This window comes from Mustela nigripes, chromosome 5, assembly GCF_022355385.1.
Source record: "Mustela nigripes isolate SB6536 chromosome 5, MUSNIG.SB6536, whole genome shotgun sequence".
In the NCBI taxonomy this organism is placed as follows: Eukaryota; Metazoa; Chordata; class Mammalia; order Carnivora; family Mustelidae; genus Mustela; species Mustela nigripes.
The window spans coordinates 54490304-54515093 of NC_081561.1; the positions used below are offsets into that span (position 1 = coordinate 54490304).

The 24790-nt window shown below is 39.2% G+C and overlaps 1 protein-coding gene across 1 annotated transcript; it reads right to left on the bottom strand.

Annotated features, from left to right (window-relative positions):
• Window positions 1–1586: 1586 nt before the first annotated feature.
• Window positions 1587–24790, bottom strand: LOC132017264 (glycine N-acyltransferase-like protein 3). Its single transcript, XM_059399057.1, has 5 exons — window positions 24694–24790; window positions 18676–18783; window positions 17410–17536; window positions 13077–13203; window positions 1587–3171 (listed from the first exon to the last, which is right to left on the bottom strand). Exons 1-5 carry the CDS (start codon window positions 24769–24771, stop codon window positions 2757–2759), a joined length of 855 nt encoding a protein of 284 aa, XP_059255040.1. The 5' UTR covers window positions 24772–24790; the 3' UTR covers window positions 1587–2756.

The window sequence follows — 24790 nt, forward strand, 5'->3', positions numbered from 1 at the left end:
CATTTATATCCCCATGACTTCTGAATGTAAACCTCTTCCACAGACAGTTTCCCTGAGACTCAGATATTCGACGTGAGCCCATCACTTAATAGGTCTCAAAACTCAACATTCCCAAACTGAACAAACAATTTCTTCTTCTCCCAATTGCTCCACACCTGGTGCTATTTTAGTATCTCTTATCTCAGTGGAAAAATACCACCAGCCACAGGTTTTACAACATAGACCCCTGGGAGTTATTGTCAACATCTCTCTCTCGTATCCTCAGCAGGCATGAAATCCTGACAACTTTTCCTCCTTATTACCTCTGGTTATGCTTACTTCATTACTAGCATTCAAATCCAGGCTAAACTTGGATCATCTCTTGCATGGACTATTGCAATTGCCTCTTGACTAATTTCCAAGCAAGTGAATACTCTGCTTCCAAAACTTCAATAGTTTGTATTTTATACCGAAGTTCCTTAAATCAGCATAAGGACCCAGTCCCTTGCTAGTTCTTGAGTCGCTCTTTTCTCCTTGCCTTTCTCTCCTTTCTCCAGAAATTGCTCCATGTCATCCTTAAAAGAGTCAGAATGAAGTTTGAAAGTTGAACAATTATTTCCAACATGGTTATCTGAAAGATAAAAGTAAAAAATAAAGTTGCAGTGAAATTTGATAGGGAAAAAAAAAATCACTTCCAAAATATGCAGCCCACTGTGGAGTGGGGGTGGAGGTGGTGAAAAATCCAGAAAGCAATGAATTAAAGGGATAATCAGCCCCAAAGTGTTTCCAGTTGCTTCAGAGCCCAGTTAGCATAATGAATAACAGTACTGGCTTCAGAATTTGACAAAACCTGGTTCTGACTGTCACGTGGCCACTTGGAGCCTGCATGAGTTTTGATGAGTCATGACATCTCCCAGCCAGAATTCCCATGATAAGATAATTCCTATTTTTCACAAGGATTAAGTTATACATATCTACTCTTCAGCACAATGATCAGCACATAGTTGAATGTTAGATAAATTAGAGGCATGTTATTATTAAGAATAAAGTAAGGCTATAATTTTATTGCCATATACCAGGCAGCAATAATCATGTTGAATCAACATTAAAGATAATGAGCATCCCTGGAGCAGAAATTAGACCATATTTTCCCAAGAGCTTTATAGACTCCGATTACTTGGTTTTCTTCCATCTGAAGCCAAGCATAAGGTCCAGGTAACCAGTAGTGAGGATGACCTAAGCATATACTCACTCCCAAGGAGTCTTGTTTTTTTTATTAAAATAATTCTCTCGGTCAGTGTGTTTACTTCTCTCAGAATAAACACCTAAAGTTGGATCTTCCTTTATCTTTGTAGTTGGGATTTTATGCCCTCTGTTGGGATAAGAAAACAATATTTTCTCTCTATCTGAGTCCACTTTATACAAACTAGACCAATCTGACCATTCAGTCTGTGCCTGCTTTTGTTGTAAATGGAAGGACACAGTTAGCTGGTGATGCATATTTCTTCCTTTGCAATCCTTGAAAGATAGATATACACAAAAGAAATTGAAACCCAAATTTAAAAAAAAAAAAACGAACTTCAGGATAAAAGGCTGATGATATTTATTTAATTATTTAGGCATTTAATTTCCTTTACAGAAAAGATACATGATTTAGTAACCAAAAAAATAGATTGAAATCAAAATGACAGCATACTGGTTCAATGTCTAACAGCAGTTGTATTATCTTTAAAAAGTCATTTATTTTCCCTGAGCCTTCAATTTTTCATATGCAATAAATTAAAGTTTATTATCTTATCAGAATTCTGAGTTTATACATATGCATATATAAAATATGAAAAAAATGTATATATGTATTAATGAATCTATGAGAGTACGTTTATGTGTGCATCTGTATACCCACATTCACACCTATAGATGTACCTTAAATTCTTATGAGAAAGCAGATTATAGACAAGGAAGCTGGAAATAGGTGATAGGTAAGGTTCAGTCCTATGCTGACACCATCTGTTTCTAGCATTTAAAATGCCTGTATCTTCTTTCTTCCATCCATGACCACTGAGCAGTAGGTACTTTTTAGAAATGCCAATTCTCAGGCCCTACCTCAGACTTACTGAATCAGGGGTTGTGGAGAAAGAGGCTCCACGGTCTGTGTTGCAATCTGCCCTCCAAGGTAATTTAGAAGTGCATGAAAATGTGAGAACCACTGCATTGGAACATTCCCCAGGGAAGGCGATAGGCTTGAGTTGTGAGCAGAAGTGGAAAACCAGTCATTAAAGGGGAAATAGCAGGGTATTCTACAGAGAAGCTGGATCAGAAGTGGTAGGAAGAGTTTAGAGAGACATCGCAGCAGGCTGGGGGTGTGTTATTTACGGTAGTGGGGAGCTGGTGTGGCTGTGACCACCCAGAGCAGAAACCTAGGCAGCAATAAGGAAGCCATAGGCACATGCTCCTGTGTTAAGTCACTGTTCTCATGCAGTCATTTCTATAACTGGGCTGAGAACTGCTGGCTTTAGAACCTTTTTCCTGTGGTACATCCCAAAGGAAGATAATTATCCTCCTGTCAGCCATTGCTGTCTCTGGCCCCTGGTTATTTCCTGTAGAACCCTGATGCAGGTAGAAGGCAGGCTTCTCAGGCTGATGATGCATTTCATCTCCAGGCGCTTTTCAATTCTTCTGATTCCAGTTGGAACATTCCCTTCATTGCCAGCTAAGGAGTGTACGTATGTTCAAGGAAAGGAAGAAATTCCTGGCGTTCCAATGGGCTAGAGGTAAACTTAGCCAGAGAAAGCTGCAGGGGTAAGAATAAGCCTATGATAGTTACAGGGCAAGAACTCAACGTGGAGATTCTTCAGGAGGCGTATAAATGCTGTGTTGTCATCTAGGACGTTGCCCTGACAGGGGAATCCCCGGCTTTGCAACTTCCTGGCCAGTGTGAGGAACACCAGCTGGCTGTAACCTTTCCTGCGATGCTCTGGCAGGGTATAGCCATGGCACATGGTGGCAAACTGGTCTGTAAGAGACCAAGAGACCGGGTTTCCCTTGTCATCCCGGACACATACACTGGGGAAGCAAGAGATGAGTTTCGTGATATACCGGAGACACTGTTCATTGCCGCCCCTAGACCAAGTCCGGTTGAGTAGATCAGCATCAGCAACATTCAGGTAAGTTAGTCGTGTGGCAGAGCCCTTTCTAGAAGGAAACAACACGAGAAGAAATGTGAACGCGGGGTCCTAGGACTACAACCAGCTACTTTTCTTCTTGCACTGATTCAAACTAAGAAACAATTCCAGAGGTGTATTTAGCCAATACCAAAATATTTTCAATGAATTGGAATCTATCCATCTCTTCCCACTTATGAACATCTTTCAGGGTTACATTTCTGATGGGAGAAAATCCTAATTATAAGAAATTAAAGTCTTTCCTACTCATTTTATGCCCATTTCTTTTCACCTTCATATAGATTAGGGCAAGTATTTCATTTTTCTGTAAAACAGTTCTCAAACTAGTTGACACCCTCTCTGAAGCCTTGAACAAGTCCATATTCTTGGGCCCCTAATATTTTCCTTAGTTTAAAAAAAAAAGTATTAGACTAGAACTGTATCTTTATGCATCCATGGCCTGGGAAAAAGCATAGATTGCTTAACATTCTAAGCATGTATAGATGCTCAAGAAATGCCAGTCCTGGGCACCTGGGTGGCTCAGTGGGTTAAAGGTTCTACCTTTGGCTGTGGTCATGATCTCAGGGTCCTGGGATCGAGCCCCGCATCAGGCTCTCTGCTCAGCAGGGAGTCTGCTTCCTCCTCTCTCTCTGCCTGCCTCTCTGCCTACTTGTGATCTTTCTCTGTTAAATAAATTAATAAAAACTTAAAAAAAAAATTTAAATAAAAGAAATGCCAGTCCTTCTAGACCTTCCCCAAAAGGTCTGGAAAAAGGTCTAAAAGCTCATGGTATTGAGATAAAGAAGGATAGGAATTGTTGCAATTTCTAAGAACTGAGATGGATTACTTAGTTGAAAGCCTATGGTGCTGGTTTTGCTTCAGAATTTGCTTTCATTTATTTTTTTTAAGAGTTATTTTTTTATTTATTTGGTAGAGAGATCAAAGTAGGCAGATAGGGAGGCAGAGAGAGAGGGGGAAGGAGGCTCCCTGCTGAGCAGAGAGCCCAATGGGGGGCTCAATTCTTGGACCCTGAGGTCATGACCTGAGCCGAAGGCAGAGGATTAACCCACTGAGCCACCCAGGTGCCCCTAGAATTTGCTTTCATTCTTGAAATGATCAGTATCATAAGACCATCCCCCATAGCAGCTAATGTCATTCATGTTACGATCATTATAAGGTACACTTTGTGTTTTCTTTTTATTAATGGTTATACAATTAGCTGACATTCTAGGCATACTGCAGGCTCTGGCACTGGGACAATAATCTAACCACTAAGGAGGGTTTAAAAAAAAATGCAAGCAATCATGGTCTTGATAGAATTTCTTATTTTTGACAATGAACAAAGACTGAAAATCCTGAGGCAAAGAAGCCTCATGCAGAAATGTCACTGCAGGAGGATGAGTCAAGATGGCAGAGAAGTAGCAGGCTGAGACTACTTCAGCTAGCCGGAGATCAGCTAGATAGCTTATCTAAAGATTGCAAACACCTGAAAATCCAACGGCAGATCGAAGAGAAGAAGAACAGCAATTCTGGAAACAGAAAAACAACCACTTTCTGAAAGGTAGGACCGGCGGAGAAGTGAATCCAAAGCGACGGGAAGATAGACCCCGGGGGGAGGGGCCGGCTCCCAGCAAGTGGCGGAGCAACTGCGCACAAAATCAGGACTTTTAAAAGTCTGTTCCGCTGAGGGACATCGCTCCAGAGGCTACCCGGGGCAAAGCCCACACGGGGTCAGTGTGGCCTCAGGTCCCGCAGGGTCACAGAAGGATCGGGGGTGTCTGAGTGTCGCAGAGCTTGCGGGTATTGGAACAGGAAAGCCGGCTACAGAGACAGAGCCGACAATAAGCTCACAGCTCCGTGTTACCTTGAACCGGTCGCAGGCTCGGTGAGCTCGGAGCGCGGCCGGAGGTCAGGCAGACGGGAGTAACTGGGCGCTGTTCTCTGAGGGCACACTAAGGAGTGCGGCCCTGGGCTCTCGGCTCCTACGGGCTGGAGACCAGAAGGCCGCCATTTGTATTCCCGTCCTCCGGAACTCTACGGAAAGCACTCAGGAAACAAAAGCTTCTGAAAGCAAACCCGAGTGGATTACTCACCCCGGCCCTGGGTAAGGGCGGTGTAATTCCGCCTGGGGCGGACACTTGAGAATCACTACAAGAGGCCCCTCCCCTAGAAGATGAACAAGAAATCCAGGCGAGACCAAGTTCTCCTACCAAGGAGTGCGGTTTCAATACCAAGGAGAGCAGCAGAATTCCAGAGGAGGAGAAAGCCAAGCATGGAAATCATGGCTTTTTCCCTGTGATTTTTATTAGTCTTGCAGTTAATTTAATTTTTTTCTTTTTCATTTTTTGTTTTTTTTTCTCGCCTTTGAGTAAAATTTTTTTTAAACTGTTACCTTTTTCTTTTTTAACGATTATTTACTAGTTTATCTAATATATATACATTTTCTTTTTTATATTTTTCTTAGGTGTTTTCTTTTTTTTAAATTTTTTTTCTTTTTTTTTCTTTATTTCTTCCTTTTTGAACCTTTTTTTATCCCCTTTCTCCCCCCTCACGATTTTGGATCTCTTCTAATTTGGTTAAAGCATATTTTCCTGGGGTTGTTGCCACCCTTTTAGTATTTTACTTGCCCCTTCATATACTCTTATCTGGGCAAAATGACAAGACGGAAAAATTCAACACAAAAAAAAGAACAAGAGGCAGTACCGAAGGCTAGGGACCTAATCAATACAGACATCGGTAATATGTCAGATCTAGAGTTCAGAATGACAATTCTCAAGGTTCTAGCCGGGCTCGAAAAGGCATGGAAGATATGAGAGAACCCCCTCGAGAGATATAAAAGCCCTTTCTGGAGAAATAAAAGAACTAAAATCTAACCAAGTTGAAATAAAAAAAGCTATTAATGAGGTACAATAAAAAAATGGGCGCTTTCACTGCTAGGATAAATGAGGCAGAATAAAGAATTAGAGATATAGAAGACCAAATGACAGAGAATAAAGAAGCTGAGCAAAAGAGGGACAAACAGCTACTGGACCACGAGGGGAGAATTCGAGAGATAAGTGACACCATAAGATGAAACAACATTAGAATAATTGGGATTCCAGAAGAAGAAGAAAGAGAGAGGGGAGCAGAAGGTATACTGGAGAGAATTATTGGGGAGAATTTCCCCAATATGGCAAAGGGAACGAGCATCAAAATTCAGGCGGTTCAGAGAACGCCCCTCAAAATCAATAAGAAAGGCCCACACCCCATCACCTAATAGTAAAATTTACAAGTCTCAGTGACAAAGAGAAAATCCTGAAAGAAGCCCGGGAAAAGAAGTCTGTAACATACAATGGTAAAAATATTAGATTGGCAGCTGACTTATCCACAGAGACCTGGCAGGCCAGAAAGAGCTGGCATGATATTTTCAGAGCACTAAACGAGAAAAACATGCAGCCAAGAATACGATATCCAGCTAGGCTATCATTGAAAATAGAAGGAGAGATTAAAAGCTTCCAGGACAAACAAAAACTGAAAGAATTTGCAAACACCAAACCAGCTCTACAGGAAAATTGAAATGGGTCCTCTAAGCAAAGAGAGAGCCTACAAGTGGTAGATCAGAAAGGAACAGAGACCATATACAGTAACAGTCACTTTACAGGCAATACAATGGCCCTAAATTCATATCTCTCAATAGTTACCCTGAATGTTAATGGGCTAAATGCCCCTGTTAAAAGACACAGGCTATCAGAATGGATAAAAAAACAAAACCCATCTATATGTTGCCTCCAAGAAACTCATTTTAAGCCCGAAGACACCTCCAGATTTAAAGTGAGGGGGTGGAAAAGAATTTACCATGCTAATGGACATCAGAAGAAAGCAGGAGTGGCAATCCTTATATCAGATCAATTAGATTTTAAGCCAAAAACTATAATAAGAGATGAGGAAGGACACTATATCATACTCAAAGGGTCTTTTCAACAAGAAGAGCTAACAATTTTAAATATCTATGCCCCCAACGTGGGAGCAGCCAACTATATAAAGCAATTAATAACAAAATCAAAGAAACACATCAACAATAATACAATAATAGTAGGGGACTTTAACACTCCCCTCACTGAAATGGACAGATCACCAAGCAAAAGATCAGCAAGGAAATAAAGGCCTTAAAGGACACACTGGACCAGATGGACATCACAGATATATTCAGAACATTTCATCCCAAAGCAACAGAATACACATTCTTCTCTAGTGCACATGGAACATTCTCCTGAATAGATCACATCCTCGGTCCTAAATCAGGACTCAACCGGTATCAAAAGATTGGGATCATTCCCTGCATATTTTCAGACCACAATGCTCTAAAGCTAAAACTCAACCACAAATGGAAGTTTGAAAAGAACCCAAATACATGGAGACTAAACAGCATCCTTCTAAAGAATGAATGGGTAAACCGGGAAATTAAAGAAGAATTGAAAAAAATCATGGAAACAAATGATAATGAAAATACAACGGTTCAAAATCTGTGGGACACAACAAAGGCAGTCCTGAGAGGAAAATATATAGCGGTACAAGCCTTTCTCAAGAAACAAGAAAGGTCTCAGGTATACAACCTAACCCTACACCTAAAGGATCTGGAGAAAGAACAAGAAAAATACCCTAAGCCCAGCAGGAGAAGAGAAATCATAAAGATCAGAGCAGAAATCAATGAAATAGAAACCAAAAAAACAATAGAACAAATCAACGAAAGTAGGAGCTGATTCTTTGAAAGAATTAATAAAATTGATAAACCCCTGCCCCGACTTATCCAAAAGAAAAGAGAAAGGACCCAAATAAATAAAAACATGAATGAAAGAGGAGAGATCACTACTAACACCAAAGAAATACAAACTATTATAAGAACATACTATGATATGAGCAACTCTACGCCAATAAATTTGAAAATCTGGAAGAAATGGATGCATTCCTAGAAACATATAAACTACCACAACTGAACCAGGAAGAAATAGAAAGCCTGAACAGATCCATAACCAGTAAGGAAATTGAAACAGTCATTAAAAATCTCCAAACAAACAAAAGCCCAGGGCCAGACGGCTTCCCGGGGGAATTCTACCAAACATTTAAAGAAGAACTAATTCCTATACTCCTGAAACTGTTCCAAAAAATATAAATGGAAGGAAAACTTCCAAACTCATTTTATGAGGCCAGCATCATCTTGATCCCAAAACCAGACAAGGATCCCACCAAAAAAGAGAGCTATAGACCAATATCCTTGATGAACACAGATGCGAAAATACTCAACAAAATACTAGCCAATAGGATTCAACAGTACATTAAAAAGATTATTCACCATGACCAAGTGGGATTTATTCCAGGGCTGCAAGGTTGGTTCAACATCCACAAATCAGTCAATTGATACAACACATCAATAAAAGAAAGAACAAGAACCATATGATACTCTCAATAGATGCTGAAAAAGCATTTGACAAAGTACAGCATCCCTTCCTGATCAAAACTCTTCAAAGTGTAGGGATAGAGGGCACATACCTGAATATCATCAAAGCCATCTATGAAAATCCCACCGCAAATATCATTCTCAATGGAGAAAAACTGAAAGCTTTTCCACTAAGGTCAGGAACACAGCAGGGATGTCCATTATCACCACTGCTATTCAACATAGTACTAGAGGTCCTAGCCTCAGCAATCACACAACAAAAGGAAATTAAAGGCATCCAAATCGGCAAAGAAGAAGTCAAATTATCACTCTTCGCTGATGATATGATACTATATGTGGAAAACCCAAAAGACTCCACTCCAAAACTGCTAGAACTTGTACAGGAATTCAGTAAAGTGTCAGGATATAAAATCAATGCACAGAAATCAGTTGCATTTCACTACACCAACAGCAAGACAGAAGAAAGAGAAATTAAGGAGTTAATCCCATTTACAATTGCACCCAAAACCATAAGATTCCTAGGAATAAACCTAACCAAAGAGACACAGAATCTATACGCAGAAAACTATAAAGTACTCATGAAAGAAATTGAGGAAGACACAAAGAAATGGAAAAATGTTCCATGCTCCTGGATTGGAAGAATAAATATTGTGATAATGTCTATGCTACCTAAAGCAATCTACACATTTAATGCAATTCCTATCAAAGTACCATCCATCTTTTTCAAAGAAATGGAACAAATAATTCTAAAATTTATATGGAACCAGAAAAGACCTCAAATAGCCAAAGGGATATTGAGAAAGAAAGCCAACGTTGGTGGCAATACAATTCCGGACTTCAAGCTCTATTACAAAGCTGTCATCATCAAGACAGCATGGTACTGGCACAAAAACAGATCCATAGATCAATGGAACAGAATAGAGAGCCCAGAAATAGACTCTCAACTCTACAGTCAACTAATCTTCGACAAAGCAGGAAAGAATGTCCAATGGATAAAAGACAGCCTCTTCAATAAATGGTGCTGGGAAAATTGGACAGCCACATGCAGAAAAATGAAATTGGACCATTTCCTTACACCACACACAAAAATAGACTCAAAATGGATGAAGGACCTCAATGTGAGAAAGGAATCCATCAAAATCCTTGAGGAGAACACAGGCAGCAATCTCTTCGACCTCAGCCGCTTCAACATCTTCCTAGGAACAACGCCAAAGGCAAGGGAAGCAAGGGAAAAAATGAGCTATTGGGATTTCATCAAGATCAAAAGCTTTTGCACAGCAAAGGAAACAGTTAACAAAATCAAAAGACAACTGACAGAATGGGAGAAGATATTTGCAAACGACATATCAGATAAAGGACTAGTGTCCAAAATCTATAAAGAACTTAGCAAACTCAACACCCAAAGAACAAATAATCCAATCAAGAAATGGGCAGAGGACATGAACAGACATTCTGCAAAGAAGACATCCAGATGGCCAACAGACACATGAAAAAGTGCTCCATATCACTCGGCATCAGGGAAATACAAATCAAAACCACAATGCGATATCACCTCACACCAGTCAGAATGGCTAAAATCAACAAGTCAGGAAATGACAGATGCTGGCGAGGATGCGGAGTAAGGGGAACCCTCCTCCACTGTTGGTGGGAATGCAAGCTGGTGCAGCCACTCTGGAAAACAGCATGGAGGTTCCTCAAAATGTTGAAAATAGAACTGCCCTATGACCCAGCAATTGCACTATTGGGTATTTACCCTAAAGATACAAACGTAGTGATCCAAAGGGGCACATGCACCCGAATGTTTATAGCAGCTATGTCCACAATAGCCAAACTATGGAAAGAACCTAGATGTCCATCAACAGATGAATGGATCAAGAAGATGTGGTTTATATACACAATGGAATACTATGCAGCCATCAAAAGAAATGAAATCTTGCCATTTGCAACAACATGGATGGAACTAGAGCGTATCATGCTTAGCGAAATAAGTCAAGCAGAGAAAGACAACTATCCTATGATCTCCCTGATATGAGGAAGTGGTGATGCAACATGGGGGCTTAAGTGGGTACGAGAAGAATCAATGAAACAAGATGGGATAGGGAGGGAGACAAACCATAAGTGACTCTTAATCTCACAAAACAAACTGAGGGTTGCTGGGGGGAGGGGGTTTGGGAGAAGGGGGTGGGATTATGGACATTGGGGAGGGTATGTGCTTTGGTGAGTGCTGTGAAGTGTGTAAACCTGGTGATTCACAGACCTGTACCCCTGGGGATAAAAATATGTTTATAAAAAATAAAAAAATTAAAAAATAAAAAAATAAAAAAAAAGAAATGTCACTGCAGGGTTAACTGGGTGGCATCAGGTTCTCTGTTCAGTGGGAAGCCTGCTTTCCCCTCTCTGCCTACTTGTGATCTCTCTCTCTGTCAAATAAATAAATAAAAATCTACAAAAAAACAAAAAGAAGGAAGAAGAAAGAAAGAAAGAAAACAGACACTGCAAATAAAAACATTGCTAAGGCACTGTTTCAGAAGTAGTTAGTGACTGTGACCTTATATCTGAAGGGCAGGATATCCTAAATAATGCATATACAAATTCGGGTACTGCTTAGGTGTTAAAGACAGTATCTTCCTATGCAGAAGGCGGCAATTCAAAGCAAGATCTGATTTTTAAAGACCTGACTAGGGCTAGAAAAGAATTTTAAATAGCATCTCAGGGATGTGACAGTAAGATGGCGAAACACATAGCCTGATTTCTTCAACAAAAAGTAATGGAAGAAATAAAAAAACATGAAAGGGGAGCTTGTATGTAAGAGAGATATTAACCAATTGCAATGTATGAGCTTTATTTAGGTGCTTATTCAAAATAAACTGTTAAAATACTATATCAATTTGGGAAATGTAATTACTAACTATTAACCAAATTTTAAAACAGCACAGAGTTGATCTAGCAAGCTTGAGGCCTCTTTCTTTACAGAAGCCTGCTTGCCAGCTTGGCCCTTGGATGGTAGCTGGCAGTTTGGATTTCTGCAGGAGTCCTGCTGTTCCCAGAACTGATAGGAGTTGGCACTTACCATGCCTACCTGTTTGTGCAATCAGTGTGGTTTATGCGGAACACCTGCTCTCCCTCTGGGAGTCTAGAAAATTGTTATGTGCTAGGCAAAGTATGCCTCCAATAAAAGAAAATCCTATATGTGTAGTCACAACTTATTGCTTTAAGTATGCCCTGTGTGACTCCATTGGGGAGGGTTCTGGGAAGCTTGTGCCTGGTTTTCTCTGGATTTTGCCAATGCACCTTTTTCCTCTGCTGATTTTGCTTTGTAGCCTGTCTGCTGAGTTCTGTGGGATCTTCTAGCCAATCAATAAGCTTGTGGGTGGTCCTGGAAACCTCTGTACAGGAGTGATATTAGTATAGTGTGTTGTTGTTTGTTTGTTTGTTTTTTTAAGAATCTTTATCTTTTATTAATATATGTTAAGATACTTAAGTATAATGGGATAATATCTGGGATATTTCCTTCAAACTAGTTAGTAATGGGGTATGGATGAAACAAGATTAGCCATATATTGATGGGATTTTCCTTATTGTAGTCTCTCACTCGGCCTTTGTATGTCCTTGAAAATTGTAATAACTGAAAAAAATGAAATGAAATAAAAATAAAGTCCAATTGCTTTATGTGACTTATAGTGCCCATTCTTCTTTAGCTTTAGTCTTCTTTTGCTCAAAAATTCCTACAACATATTCCCTAGAAGAAAAATTAACATTCATTGAGGTAGGTACTTTTCAAATACCATGTTTCATTTGTTTACAAAACATGTGTAAGGAAGATATTATAGGTTAATTTCCCCCCAAAAAAGAAATTGATCAAGGCTCAGAAAGATTAAGCAGAAAGGGAGGTAACCAGCAAATGTCAGAGCAGGGGCTCTCCCGTTAAGAAGAATGCAGGTTACACTAGCAAGTCTTCTGAAGATTGGATTCTTGAGTCAGAATTAGGAATTATTTCTTAGCTCTACAATTTTATCCTATATGTTACTTCAACTTTGTTCAAAAAGGTAATTATACAGTACTTTGTAGGGTTGTGGAAATGATTCAAGAGGTAATGTATTTAAAATATTCAGTGCCCCACAAATAAGAGCTCTCTATAAAATCAGTCATTTACCCACTTCCCTAAAACATGCAAAAAACACTTTTTGGCTCAAAGAAAGGTTATTTTGAATTATTTGGAGGAGGAGTATACCTGTGAAAATACAGGACTCCTGAGTTCACTTATCACTATGCACAAAGACACGGATTTGATTTTGCAAGAAATTAGGAGCAGTCAAACACAGCAGAAAAATAAATACACACACACAGACCCACGGACTCATGACACACAGACGTATCTGGATTCTGTGGCCTTACTCAAAGGGAACCAAATATCCCTTAATAACAGTCAGTGTTTCAGGTACTCCTCTCTGTACTTCTGTGCAGGAATTCCCGCCCCACATGCAGGAACTCAGTCTACGTACAGAAAACTGGTGTCCGGCAGAAGCGGATGAGGGAAAAATTGAAGAGCCTTGAAGGAAGTTAACTTTACACCTAACTGCTTTGAGTTGGCAACAGCTTTAGAAACATCATGTAACTCACTCTGCAGCCCTGTATATGGAGAGACATAATGAAAAACGGTATTTTATCTGAAAACACAGGAAGGAAACTTGTTGCAGTATTTTGTACTACGCACTCAGTTTGCTACCTCGTATCATCCTAACCCCTGTAGAGCTATATATGAATTATTGCAGCGATTCCTGGCCTGATTCTCAAACATTGTATGGGATTTCCAGATCCCCATCGTGTTGTTTCTCACTATCATGATCTTCCATGAACATTTCTGATGGGAATATCCCTTAGGAATGTGGAATTGTCTGGGGGGACTTTTTTGATTTCTGACTTCTTAGACAAATCCTAAACTCCTTAAGGTAAGATAAATTATATAGCTCTCAAAGTCTACAATCTACCATTCAGCTAGAAGCATAAGAGAACTCACATTTAGTTGGCATGGCATTCTGACTTAAAGAGTCTTCTAGCCTCTTGCCTAGATGCCCATTGCAGAAATATCAAGGTATAAATTTAGCATTGGTGAGATTTATCCTAAACATGACTCACTTGGATCCTACTCATTTATCACAGCTATACGATGTTATCTATAAATCTTCATTCAGTACTTGTATGTAAAACCCTGTGCTGGGCACTCCACCAGCATGAGACCCAAGAATGGTACAGTCTCTGATAGAGCTCATCACATGGCACATTAGCTTCTGTTTACTTAGAACTGACTTGCTCTATTTCTCCAAAATCCTATCAGCTCTATCCTTTCTAGGGGTCCTGATTAATTAAATCCTCTGGAAATTGAGTTTCCCACTTCCATCCATGTCTAAAAGCTTGTTTCCTCCTTCCAGTAAGTCACTTCCTGTTGAAGAATACATGAATACACGAATAGGAGATCATGTTGAATAGAGTCTGAAATCCGAGCACTGGCTACTTTCTCAGGGAGTTAAGTCTAGAAAAACCAAGTAGTTTCTTCAAGTTAACACTATTAGAAATTACAGAAGTTGTGGCTAGAATCCCACATTATAAACCCGAATTACATCGAAGTAATTCAAGAGACTCTGAGAAAAACATCGTTCAAGAGAGCACAAGCATGCAGAGGGGCAGATAGAGAGGGAAAAGCAGACTCCCCGCTGAGCAGGGAGCCTGATGTGGGCCTTGATCCCAGGACTTAGAGATCATGACCTGAGCTGAAGGCAGACGTTTAGCTAATAAGCCACCCAGGTACCCCTTGAAAAACTTTTAAAATCATAAGATATAATAGAGTAAACTACATAAAACAAATATATAACTGAGGCAACTGGGTGGCTCAGTCAGTTAAGTATCTACCTTCAGCTCAAGTCATGATGTCAGGGTCCTGGGATCAAGCCCTGCATCAGGCTTTCAGCCTAATGGGGAGCCTGCTTCTCCCTCTCCCTCTGTCTGCTGTTCTGCCTACGTGTGCACTCTCTCTGTGTGTCCAATAAATAAATAAAATCTTAAAAAAACCAAATGTGTAACTTCGTTATTACATATTTTATCTACTACTAAAGCCATAAAAAAGAAATTCACTAACCACCTTCTATTTACCATTCTCCTAAACACAATTCTCTCACTCTCCACTAAAAATAGCCACTATTATCTTTTTTTTTATTAAATTTATTTGTTTTCAGCATAACAGTATCATTATTTTTTCACCACACCCAGTGCTCTATGCAATCTGTGCCCTCTATAATACCCACCACCTGGTACCCAGACCTCCCACCCCCCCGCCACTTCAAAACCCTCAGATTGCTTTTCAGAGTCCATAGTCTCTCATGATTCACCTCCCCTTCCAATGACAATCACAACCCTGTTTTAAGTTTTATGATGCAAGGGTGAGCCTTAAACACCATAGTTAGATTTTGTTCACTTTCTGTCTGGTGGATCTTTTAATCCGCAGCTTTTCTTTACATGCCTATTCCTCCTTCATATCCTTTAAAACTTCTTTCCATTTATTTGTTAAAGAATCCAGTTTGCTGGGTAGAATCTCTATAGTTTGGATTTTGTGGATGATCTTTCCATGGTTTTTAGACCATGTCCTTCTGTCCCTGACACCGATTACCATTTTAACAAATGATTTTCTCCTTGCTCACATCAGAAACCTTCACTATTATTGTCCTACCTTTGTTCACCTCACCTCCTTAGAAAGGGAGGCATTGCTAATTGGATAAGACAGAACTCAGACCATTTATTGGACCATAGTTCATGGGACCACAGTACTAGCAAGCCAGATTCTGGAACTTTTAGGTTAGTTTTCATGTCAACAAGCTTTCACATATCCATGCAACCAATAGTGAACAAAAGAGTTTGGCCCATCTGGATGGCTGTATGCTTTTTTCATTCCCTGTCCTCTCATGGCCAACACAAAGAGTTTGGCTCTTACTGTGGGTGATCCCTGATTTAACCTTGTTTATGGACAGCTCTTAGGTTAAAAATGACAAAGGCTTCCCCGTGTACAATGCACCGTTGTTCTGAACACCCAGCATTGAAGTAGCTCCATTGCCTAATATTTTTTAAAGATTTTATTTATTTATTTGACAGACAGAGAGCATAAGCAGGGGGAGTAACAGAGGGAGAGGGAGAAGCAGACTTCCCACTGAGCAGGGAACCTCATGTGGGGCTTGATCCCACGACCCCAGGATGATGACCTGAGGCGAAGGCAGTGGCTTAGCTGACTGAGCGACCCAGGCATCGCTCCATTGCCTAATTTTTGTAGGCTTTCTAGGCAGCCCCACCAGTAACTCGGGGTGCAGGATGAAAGACTGGCCTTTTCTACGGTAGTAGTTGGCTTTTGGAGTCATTCATGATTTGGGGATGTTATGGGAAGAGCCCTTAGGTGCTTTGGTTAAAATGAATAAAGATACCGATGACTTCTTAAAAGCTATTCTGTATTCCAAGGAAATTATAGTTCTTACCAGCAAAGCCTATAGGTGAGAGGCCACATCAGAAGCCAGAGATAATGCCTACACTGGTTACATGCTAAAAGAGGGGCCTTTACCACTATTTTAGGCACTATTAACTCGCATCTGTCCCCACCTAACTTCAGGGAGGATGATGTGTCAATGTAGATGACTAAGACTGATTCATGACTAACAACTCAGCCTGCTAGGGGAAAAATATACTGGCAATTGCAAGGATGTTCTCAACCTAATGGTGGCTTTAGGTGCTTTGAGGAGAGTGGGTCCTCTGGTACCACAGACTGTCCAATCATTGCTGTGATTTTTCATACCAAGGAAGAGATCTACTTATATCCACACTCGAGTAATAATGGTGAGAAAATTTTGCTAGTTTGGGTAAGTGAGTGGTAGAATCTGTCTCACGTCTCATCAGCATAACTGGGGTAAAATTGTAAAAGTCAGAGACTGTTCAGAACTTTCACTATAACGCCTTTGAGAGCATTTCCAAAGGGATGTTATAAAACACCCCAAGTCTTTAGGTAATGATATGCCTTAGTCATCCTTTGCAAGTAGATAGGAGCTTCTTCCTTGTGAGAGGGCTTCAGCTGTTTGCTGCTGGAAAAAATTACCAGACTTTGTATTTCTGACCTGGGGGACCCTGATTTCCTGTACAATGATCAAGGAACTCACTTTCAATGCAACAGTTAAAAACAAGAACTTCATTGACTCTATCATCTCACCAGTCATCATGAGAAGTTGGAAAAGTAACCCACTGAAGCTGAAATTGTCTATACACAGTATTAGAAACTCTTAATATAGGTCAGTCCTGGCCAAAAGTTCTTCCATTAGCATTTATAACCATGCAATTATCTCCTTGGATCTCAGATATACACTTATCTTACTAAATCATGCCAGGATATCCGATGCAAATCAGGTAATTATCTCTTTCCAGAATCAGCTGCTTCAGAAAGAAGCAGCCTATACTTATTGGCTTACACTTAAGTTAGAGTTACTTTAAAAGACTGGAACAGGAAATGATTAAAGGAATAAAGAAAAATATGCTGTGAAATTACAGTAACAGTGGGGGGAAAATGTCACTTGAAAGCAGCCCAATTTAAATGGTGCCTACTTACCCCAACAACCAAGCCTCTTTAGGAGTAAAACAAGTGTTCTTACAAAACTGTAGTATAAAAATTGTAACTATATAAAATGTATATCTATGAATTTGTGCACTTAAGTATATATATTATCATATATGTGAAACGGATATCATATCTATCTGATGTATATGACAAAAATGAGAAAAAGAAGACTGCCTAGTGTCTGTGCTTGATCTCACCTTGTATTTGAAGAACTTGATCCCAGTTGATAACATCGTGTTCTTCCAACAGGCGTTGGTAAGCCCTGACATCCTTGTAGAACACAGCATAGGCATTAGAATAATGGTCCAGGTTATCTGTCTCAGCCTGGGACAGAAGAATAATTGTAAAAACATAAATATGTCCTCTAGGTAACTCAAATACTAGATAAATTAAGTACATTGACAGCTTTGCTTAGATCATTCCCACTGCCACAATCAGCCACCTATAAACAATGGCTAGATAGGAATGTGGCTAATACACTCTGGTGAGGGAAGCAACAGATATTTTGCTTGATATACTTTTGCTTGATTATTCTTCTGGTATTTGGAAACTTTAATCTATTTATTTATTTATTTATTTATTTATTTATTTATTTGTCAGAGAGAGAGAGAGCGAGCACAGGCAGACAGAATGGCAGCAGAGGCAGAGGGAGAAGAGGGCTCCCTGCTGAGCAAGGAGCCCGATGCAGGATTCCATCCCAGGACGCTGGGATTATGACCTGAGCTAAAGGCAGCCACCTAACCAACTGAGCCACCCAGGCATCTTAGTAAATAAAATATTTTTAAAAAAATGGAAATGGTATAGCTTAATGGAACCACCAACAAGATTTAACTAGAACTCTCAGAACTTTCCTAATGTGGTAAGGGCAACACATTTGATGACGTGAGCTCTTTGTCGTTGCAAAATGGGGCAGATGTCATCTTTTTCAATCTCCCTATGTATTCACCCACATTACCAAAGTTGTTGGTCACAGGAAAACATCAAACCAGAGTAAAAACAAGTATGCATAAGTATGTATGCTTCATGGTTCTAGAGATTGTGAAACACTAAAGAAACACTTTATTGAATACATTTAATCTAGCAGTTTTCCATGTCTGCAACTCCAAAGCCAGTCAAATTAGAAGCTAATGGTGAGGGGCACCTGGGTGGCTCAGCGGTTAAACCTCTGCCTTAGGCTCAGGTCATGATAACGGGGTCCTGGGATCCTGATCTATGATAGGCTCCCTGCTCAGCGTGGTGTCTGCTTCTCCCTCTGGCCCTTGTGCTCTCTCTCATGCAAAAAATTAAATCTTTTAAAAAAACTAATGGTGAAGTATGTGCCTTATTAAGCTAATATATATGACTGTAATGGTTATAATATCCCCTTTACCCAATCTTTTCTTTCCAGTTGATGTCAACTCTTGAGTTTTCAGGAGATATTATGTTTAGTTTAGTTTTGTTTCTCTGTCCTTTCCAATCTGTACCTCTTTATGTCGCCGGGTGATAACAGCTTTGAAATCTGGCCACGAGTCCACCACCACCTCCTTCTGAAAGGGATTCCCACGATTCATGTTCATTACTGCTCCATAAACCTGAGCCAGAGAACCCAGAAAGACAAGCCAGTCACATTACTAACTCATTCAGTTGCATATTACTGTTTTCACTTCTTGTATTATATAGTTGTGGCCATGAGAAGGGAAATTTTTTTATATGCACATATATACAACATGCACATGTACAAACTTTTCTCTTGTTATTTCATTATTGTACATGAAAACTGGTAAAAAAAAAAAAAGAAAAACAAAAACTAGGAAAACCTATGAAATTTCTCCCTAAACTTAGGATTTTACTGTACAACAATGAGAGATATCAAAACAACAGGCTGACTAGATGGCACATGGGTCAATAATAAATACTTACAAAAGTAATCAGAATCTGATGTATGGACTTAGGGTTCATAATATCTTTTACAATTCCACAGATAATTTTGATGCTCAGCTGCTTTTGAAGCTTATTATACTCTCCCCAAAATATCCTGCTTAATGCAACTACTCCTTCAACCCTGAGTTACAATTAAACATCATTGAGGGTAACTCCCCTCCCCAAAAAAGCCCCCTGCCTTTCAGATTTGATAGAGGAAAGCTCTCTAAGCATTCCCTGAGGGTCATAACTATGTCTTATTCATTGCTATGTACATGGAGTCTGACATAGTGGATCAACTGGTTGTTGACTAAACAATACTGAGTATTAGAATTCTGACCTGTGCCCTTGCATCTTTCTTTTCTCCACTTAGAATCAAAGATGCCTGACCTATAAAACAACCTTCATATGCCAGGGGTGCTTATAGAGAAGAAGTTGTGGTGGTAACAAGGAGAGTGAGTTACAGGCTAGTGTTCTTAGCAGCACTTTCATCATAGATCGAAACTGAAAACAATCAAAGTGTCCATCAGCAGTGGGAAAAAATGACTAAATTGTGGCATATTCATACTATAAATTACAAAACAGAAACTTAATGGTGAATGAAAGAAGGTAGATACAAAAAGACATACTATGTGATTCAATTTACATTATATTCAGAAAAGACAAAACCACATTATAGTTTTAGAAGTCAGGATACTGGTTACTTATGGAGAGCTGGGAAAGAGAATGTTTGGAAAATAGCACTGGGGGGCTGGGGAGAAACTGTGTCTGAATTAATGTTCTTTCTTGATTAGAGCATAAGTTATACAAGTATTTGCTCTATGAAAATTCATTGAGTGGCATAATCATGTTATGTGCACCTTCCAGTATGTGTTATACTTCAGTGAAAACCAATTTAAATTATAGGAGCATTAGAAACTACATTTTATGGGACACCTGGGTGGCTCAGTTGGTTAAGCAGCTGCCTTCGGCTCAGGTCATGATCCCAGCGTCCTGGGATCCAGTCCCACGGCGGGCTCCTTGCTCAGCGGGGAGCCTGCTTCTCCCTCTGCCTCTGCCTGCCACTCTGTCTGCCTGTGCTTGCTCTCTCCCCTTCTCTCTCTCTGATAAATAAATAAAATCTTTAAAAAAAAAAAAAAGAAACTACATTTTACTTCTTATATCACATCATGATTCAAATCATGCTCCTCAATACCTAGAACATTATTCAACTCTCGTTTCTCTTTCCCAATCTGGGACCTAACTCAAATCTTCTAATAGAATGTATATTTCCTTAATTTGGTCTGGCTAATACTAACGTGTTGCATGGATCACACTTAGTGAAAATCCAAGAACTAAATTAATCTGGAAGAGTCATGGTTGCCCTGTTTAATTATTAAATTTTGGGGATGCTGATCTTATATATACATAGTCATAAATTTATTAAAGTGTTTTTTCCCATGAAGAAACCATACATCATTATTAAAAAATGGACTTAAATATGATTGCAATGTTGAGAAGTTTAAAAGGAAAACATTTTTTTCTGATATTCAGCTTGTGAAAGGAAAAGAAATAACTTGTTAGTAAGAGTTTTGCAACCAACTAAAAGAGTTGGCATTGGTTGAAGACAATGAAACAAATTCTTTAACACCTATTTATTCAAAGGGTGCGTGTTGAGAGGAGAGGGGAAGTAGCTAGGGGAAGTAAGGATGCCAGAAGAATGAGCAGCTGGAATTTGTGAAGGAAATGTAGAGGGATATTTAATCACTGAAATACTAAGATGAGGTAGGAGGGGGGATGGGTGAAATAGGTGATGGGGGTTAAGAAGGAGTTCACTTGTTGTGATGAGCACTGGGTCACGTATGGAAGCATCGAATCACTAAATTGTACACCTGAAACTAATAGTATACTATATGTTAACTAACTGCAATTTAAATAAAAACTAAGAAAAAAGCAGTTTATAAAATACATAGCCATAGCCTCCAAAAAAATGGAGGAAGCATGGAACAACAAAACAAATTTTTCTTTATCATTTTGATTCTCGAAAGGGCATAGCGTAAGTGAAAAGGTATTTTGAAATTATGGTCAGAGAACCTAAGACAGACACTATATAACAATGCAATAACTGAAGAAAGATAAAAAAGATTCAAAGGTAAAGAGACTCTGTGTACAGAAAATGAGAAATCGGGAGTGCTAAGCTAAGCAGCTATTAATGAGAAGATGATATGAGGAAGGCATTGATTTATGCCTACGTGTTTCATTTCTTTAACTCTTACTTTAAGTGGTGTTATGAGAAGCATTGAAATAAATAAATAAATAAAACCAAAAGCCAACAACAGAAAACCACAACCATGCAGTTTAGAATCTGAAAGCTTGGATTTAAATCTGAACTCTAGCCTTTAGATAAGGGAAAGGGATTTAGTAATATCATCTGTAAAAGTACAATGTAATTACCTGCTTATTCAGAGTTATTAATATTACAGAGGAATTAATAGGTTTTATAAAGTTCAAAGAAGACAGCATTAAAGGTATAATAAAAAAAATGATATCTACTATTCTGATCAACTCAACTAATCTGAATTCAGAGGTCCTTGAAAATACGATTTGAACAGGTGAGGGTTAATAAGTAATTATTTCATAACACTGCTAGCGACAAACCAACAACAGTTTATTGAGTAATTATATGGGCAAAGCCACATGCCAAGCAGTATGTGAGGTATCAAAAAAAAAAAAAAAAAAAAAACAGAAAGAGGAAAAATCAACATCCTCACCTGGGTATCTGGTAGTTAAGTTGCTATAAGAGAAGCAGTAGCTATGAAATCAATAGAACCAGGATTCAACTGATTTTTTACTTGCTTTAGCCTTTTTAGACTCTAAATTATTCACTTCTAAAGTGGGTTAGTAAGCATCTTACAAAGTTGTTGGAAGGATAAAATAAATTGAAATTATTTGTATGCCAAAGTACTACCCACATACTATTTATAATGTAAGAGCCCATCATTTGTCTTCATGATTATATGATATTAGATGACCCTGTGAAGGTCACCAAAACCTTTTTATTTCTCTTTGGCAAGAGTGGGTCAAACAATAAGGGACATTTTGTTTGATGTCCCTTATTCATTCAATAAGGGACATTTTTTTAAAGATTTTATCTATCTATTTGACAGAGAGAGGTCACAAGTAGGCAGAGAGGCAGGCAGAGAGAGAGAGGGAGGAGCAGGCTCCCCACCGAGCAGAGAGCATGATGCAGGGCTCGATCCCAGGACCCTGAGATCACGACCTGAGCCGAAGGCAGAGGCTTAACCCACTGAGCCACCCAGGTGCCCGAATAAGGGACATTTTGAGTCAGACTGTCCATTTGGTACTCTTTTAGCCATATGCTCCCAAATAATCACTCAGATTTTCACTACCATACATAGTTTAAGTATGATTCATAAGGCAAGATGACTAAATTTAATCACCCCAGTACAGTGCTCTAGATAACTTTTGTTAAAGATTAGTGTAAATAAGGATTATCGAGGATGTGTGCCAAATACACCGGTCTCTGGTCTCTGTCTTTAGAAATTATGATTCATCACATCTCTTCTGGGTTATTAGCAGCCATCACATTTGCAGTCAAATGCTCTTACCACTGCCACTTACATTTTAAAATCCATATCGTAGAGCTATCTCCTTGGTCAAGAATTGCAGCCCTTCAAGACAATGTCTTTGTACTTTGAATTTTTTTTCTCTAAGTGCTTAAAATATTTTAAATCTCATATTTATTTGTAATCTGTGATTAATGTATTTTTCCACAGTAGCTCTGAGTTATCAGCAGGCCCTCACAGACTTTGGGAAGACTTCAACAGAGGCTTTATGATGACAAAGCCATTAAAAAACATAAATAAATAAAGATGTTGAAATAGCCAGAAAAATTTTATGAATTCGGGACCTCAGCTCCGTTGTGAACCTAGGTTATGTTCTTATGAACAATGCTACTTAATCCACACTGTTCTGCCGTTAAGAAAAGTTTAAAACTTGAGTTTACCTAGAAATAATCTAGTCCAGCACCACCTAAATTTTCCTAGAGGTCATCTAGAGTGACTGTCAAAAAAATAATTATCACAGCCATATCTATGCTGCATGGAATCAGTCTCCAGCAGAAGACAAGTGGGAAACCGTCTGTTCAATAGTTTCTTTTTTTTTTTTCAGCATAACAGTATTCATTATTTTTGTACCACACCTAGTGCTCCACGCAATCCGTGCCCTCTACAATACCCCCACCACCTGGTGCCCACAAACTCCCACCCCCTACCCCTTTAAAACTCTCAGATTGTTTTTCAGAGTCTATAGTCTCTCATGGTTTACCTCCCCTTCCAATTTCCCTCAACTCCCTTCTCCTTTCCATCTATCCTTGTCCTCCATGCTATTTGTTATGCTCCACAAATAAGTGAAACCATGTGATAATTGATTCTCTCTGCTTAACTTATTTCATTCAGCATAATCTCTTCCAGGCCCGTCCATGTTGCTACAAAAGTTGGGTATTCATCCTTTCTGATGGAAGCATAATATTCCATAGTGTATATGGACCACATCTTCCTTATCCATTCATCCGTTGAAGGGCATCTTGGTTCTTTGCACAGTTTAGTGACCTCAACTCTATGGTCAATTAATATTCAACAAAACAGGAAAAAATATACAGTGGAAAAAACACAGTCTCTTCAATAAATGGTGCTGGGAAAACTGGACAGCTATGTGCAAAAGAATGAAACCCAACCATTCTCTTACACCATACACAAAGATAAACTCAAAATGGATAAAAGATCTCAATGTGAGACAGGAATCCTTCAGAAGCCTAGAGGAGAACATAGGCAGTAACTTCTTCCATATCAGCCACAGCAACTTCTTTCAAGATATGTCTCCAAAGGCAAAGGAAACAAAAGCAAAGATGAACTTTTGGAACTTCATCAAGATCAAAAGCATCTGCACAGCAAAGGAAACAATCAAAAAAACAAAGAGGTAACCCACAGAATGGGAGAATATATTTGCAAATGACAGTACAGACAAAAGGTTGACATCCAGGATCTATAAAGAACACCTCAAACTCAACACACACAAGACAGACAATAATATAAAAAAATGGGCAAAATATATGAACAGATACTTCTCCAATGAAGACATACAAATGGCTATTAAACACATGAAAAAATGTTCATCATCACTAGCCATCAGGGAGATTCAAATTAAAACCACATTGAGATACCAACTTAGACCACATAGAATGGCCAAAATTAGCAAGACAGGAACAACATGTGTTGGAGAGGATGTGGAGAAAGGGGAACCCTCTTACACTGTTGGTGGGAATGCAAGTTGGTGCAGCTACTTGTGGAGATTCCTCAAGAAATTAAAAATAGAGCTTCCCTATGACCCTGCAATTGCACTACTGGGTATTTATCCCAAAGGTACAGATGTAGTGAAAAGAAGGGCCATCTGTACTCCAATGTTCAATAGGTTTAATAGGAAAGTCCTGACATCAGAAAAACTGGGGAAACAGCCACAAGTCTGACCTTATTTCACAATAAATAAAATAAAGAAATAAAAGAGAGCTCTTAAGTGTAGAATACCTTGAGTGATTCAGGGAAGTAACTCTTCAACATTTTTTCGAGGATCAGTAATTTGGTAGAACAGTTGAGCACCAGCATCTTCTCCAGAACTCTAGCA

Bases quoted from the DNA above. Each gene is read 5' to 3' on its own strand.
- LOC132017264 (XM_059399057.1), bottom strand. From the start codon at position 24,771: ATGCTGGTGCTCAACTGTTCTACCAAATTACTGATCCTCGAAAAAATG. The intron at 18,784-24,693 runs GTATTCTACACT...TCTCTGGCTCAG, and splicing joins ACTTCCCTGAATCACTCAAG to GTTTATGGAGCAGTAATGAA. The intron at 3,172-13,076 runs GTACGTAGACTG...GTTTCCTTCTAG, and splicing joins CTGCCGGACACCAGTTTTCT to AAAGGGCTCTGCCACACGAC.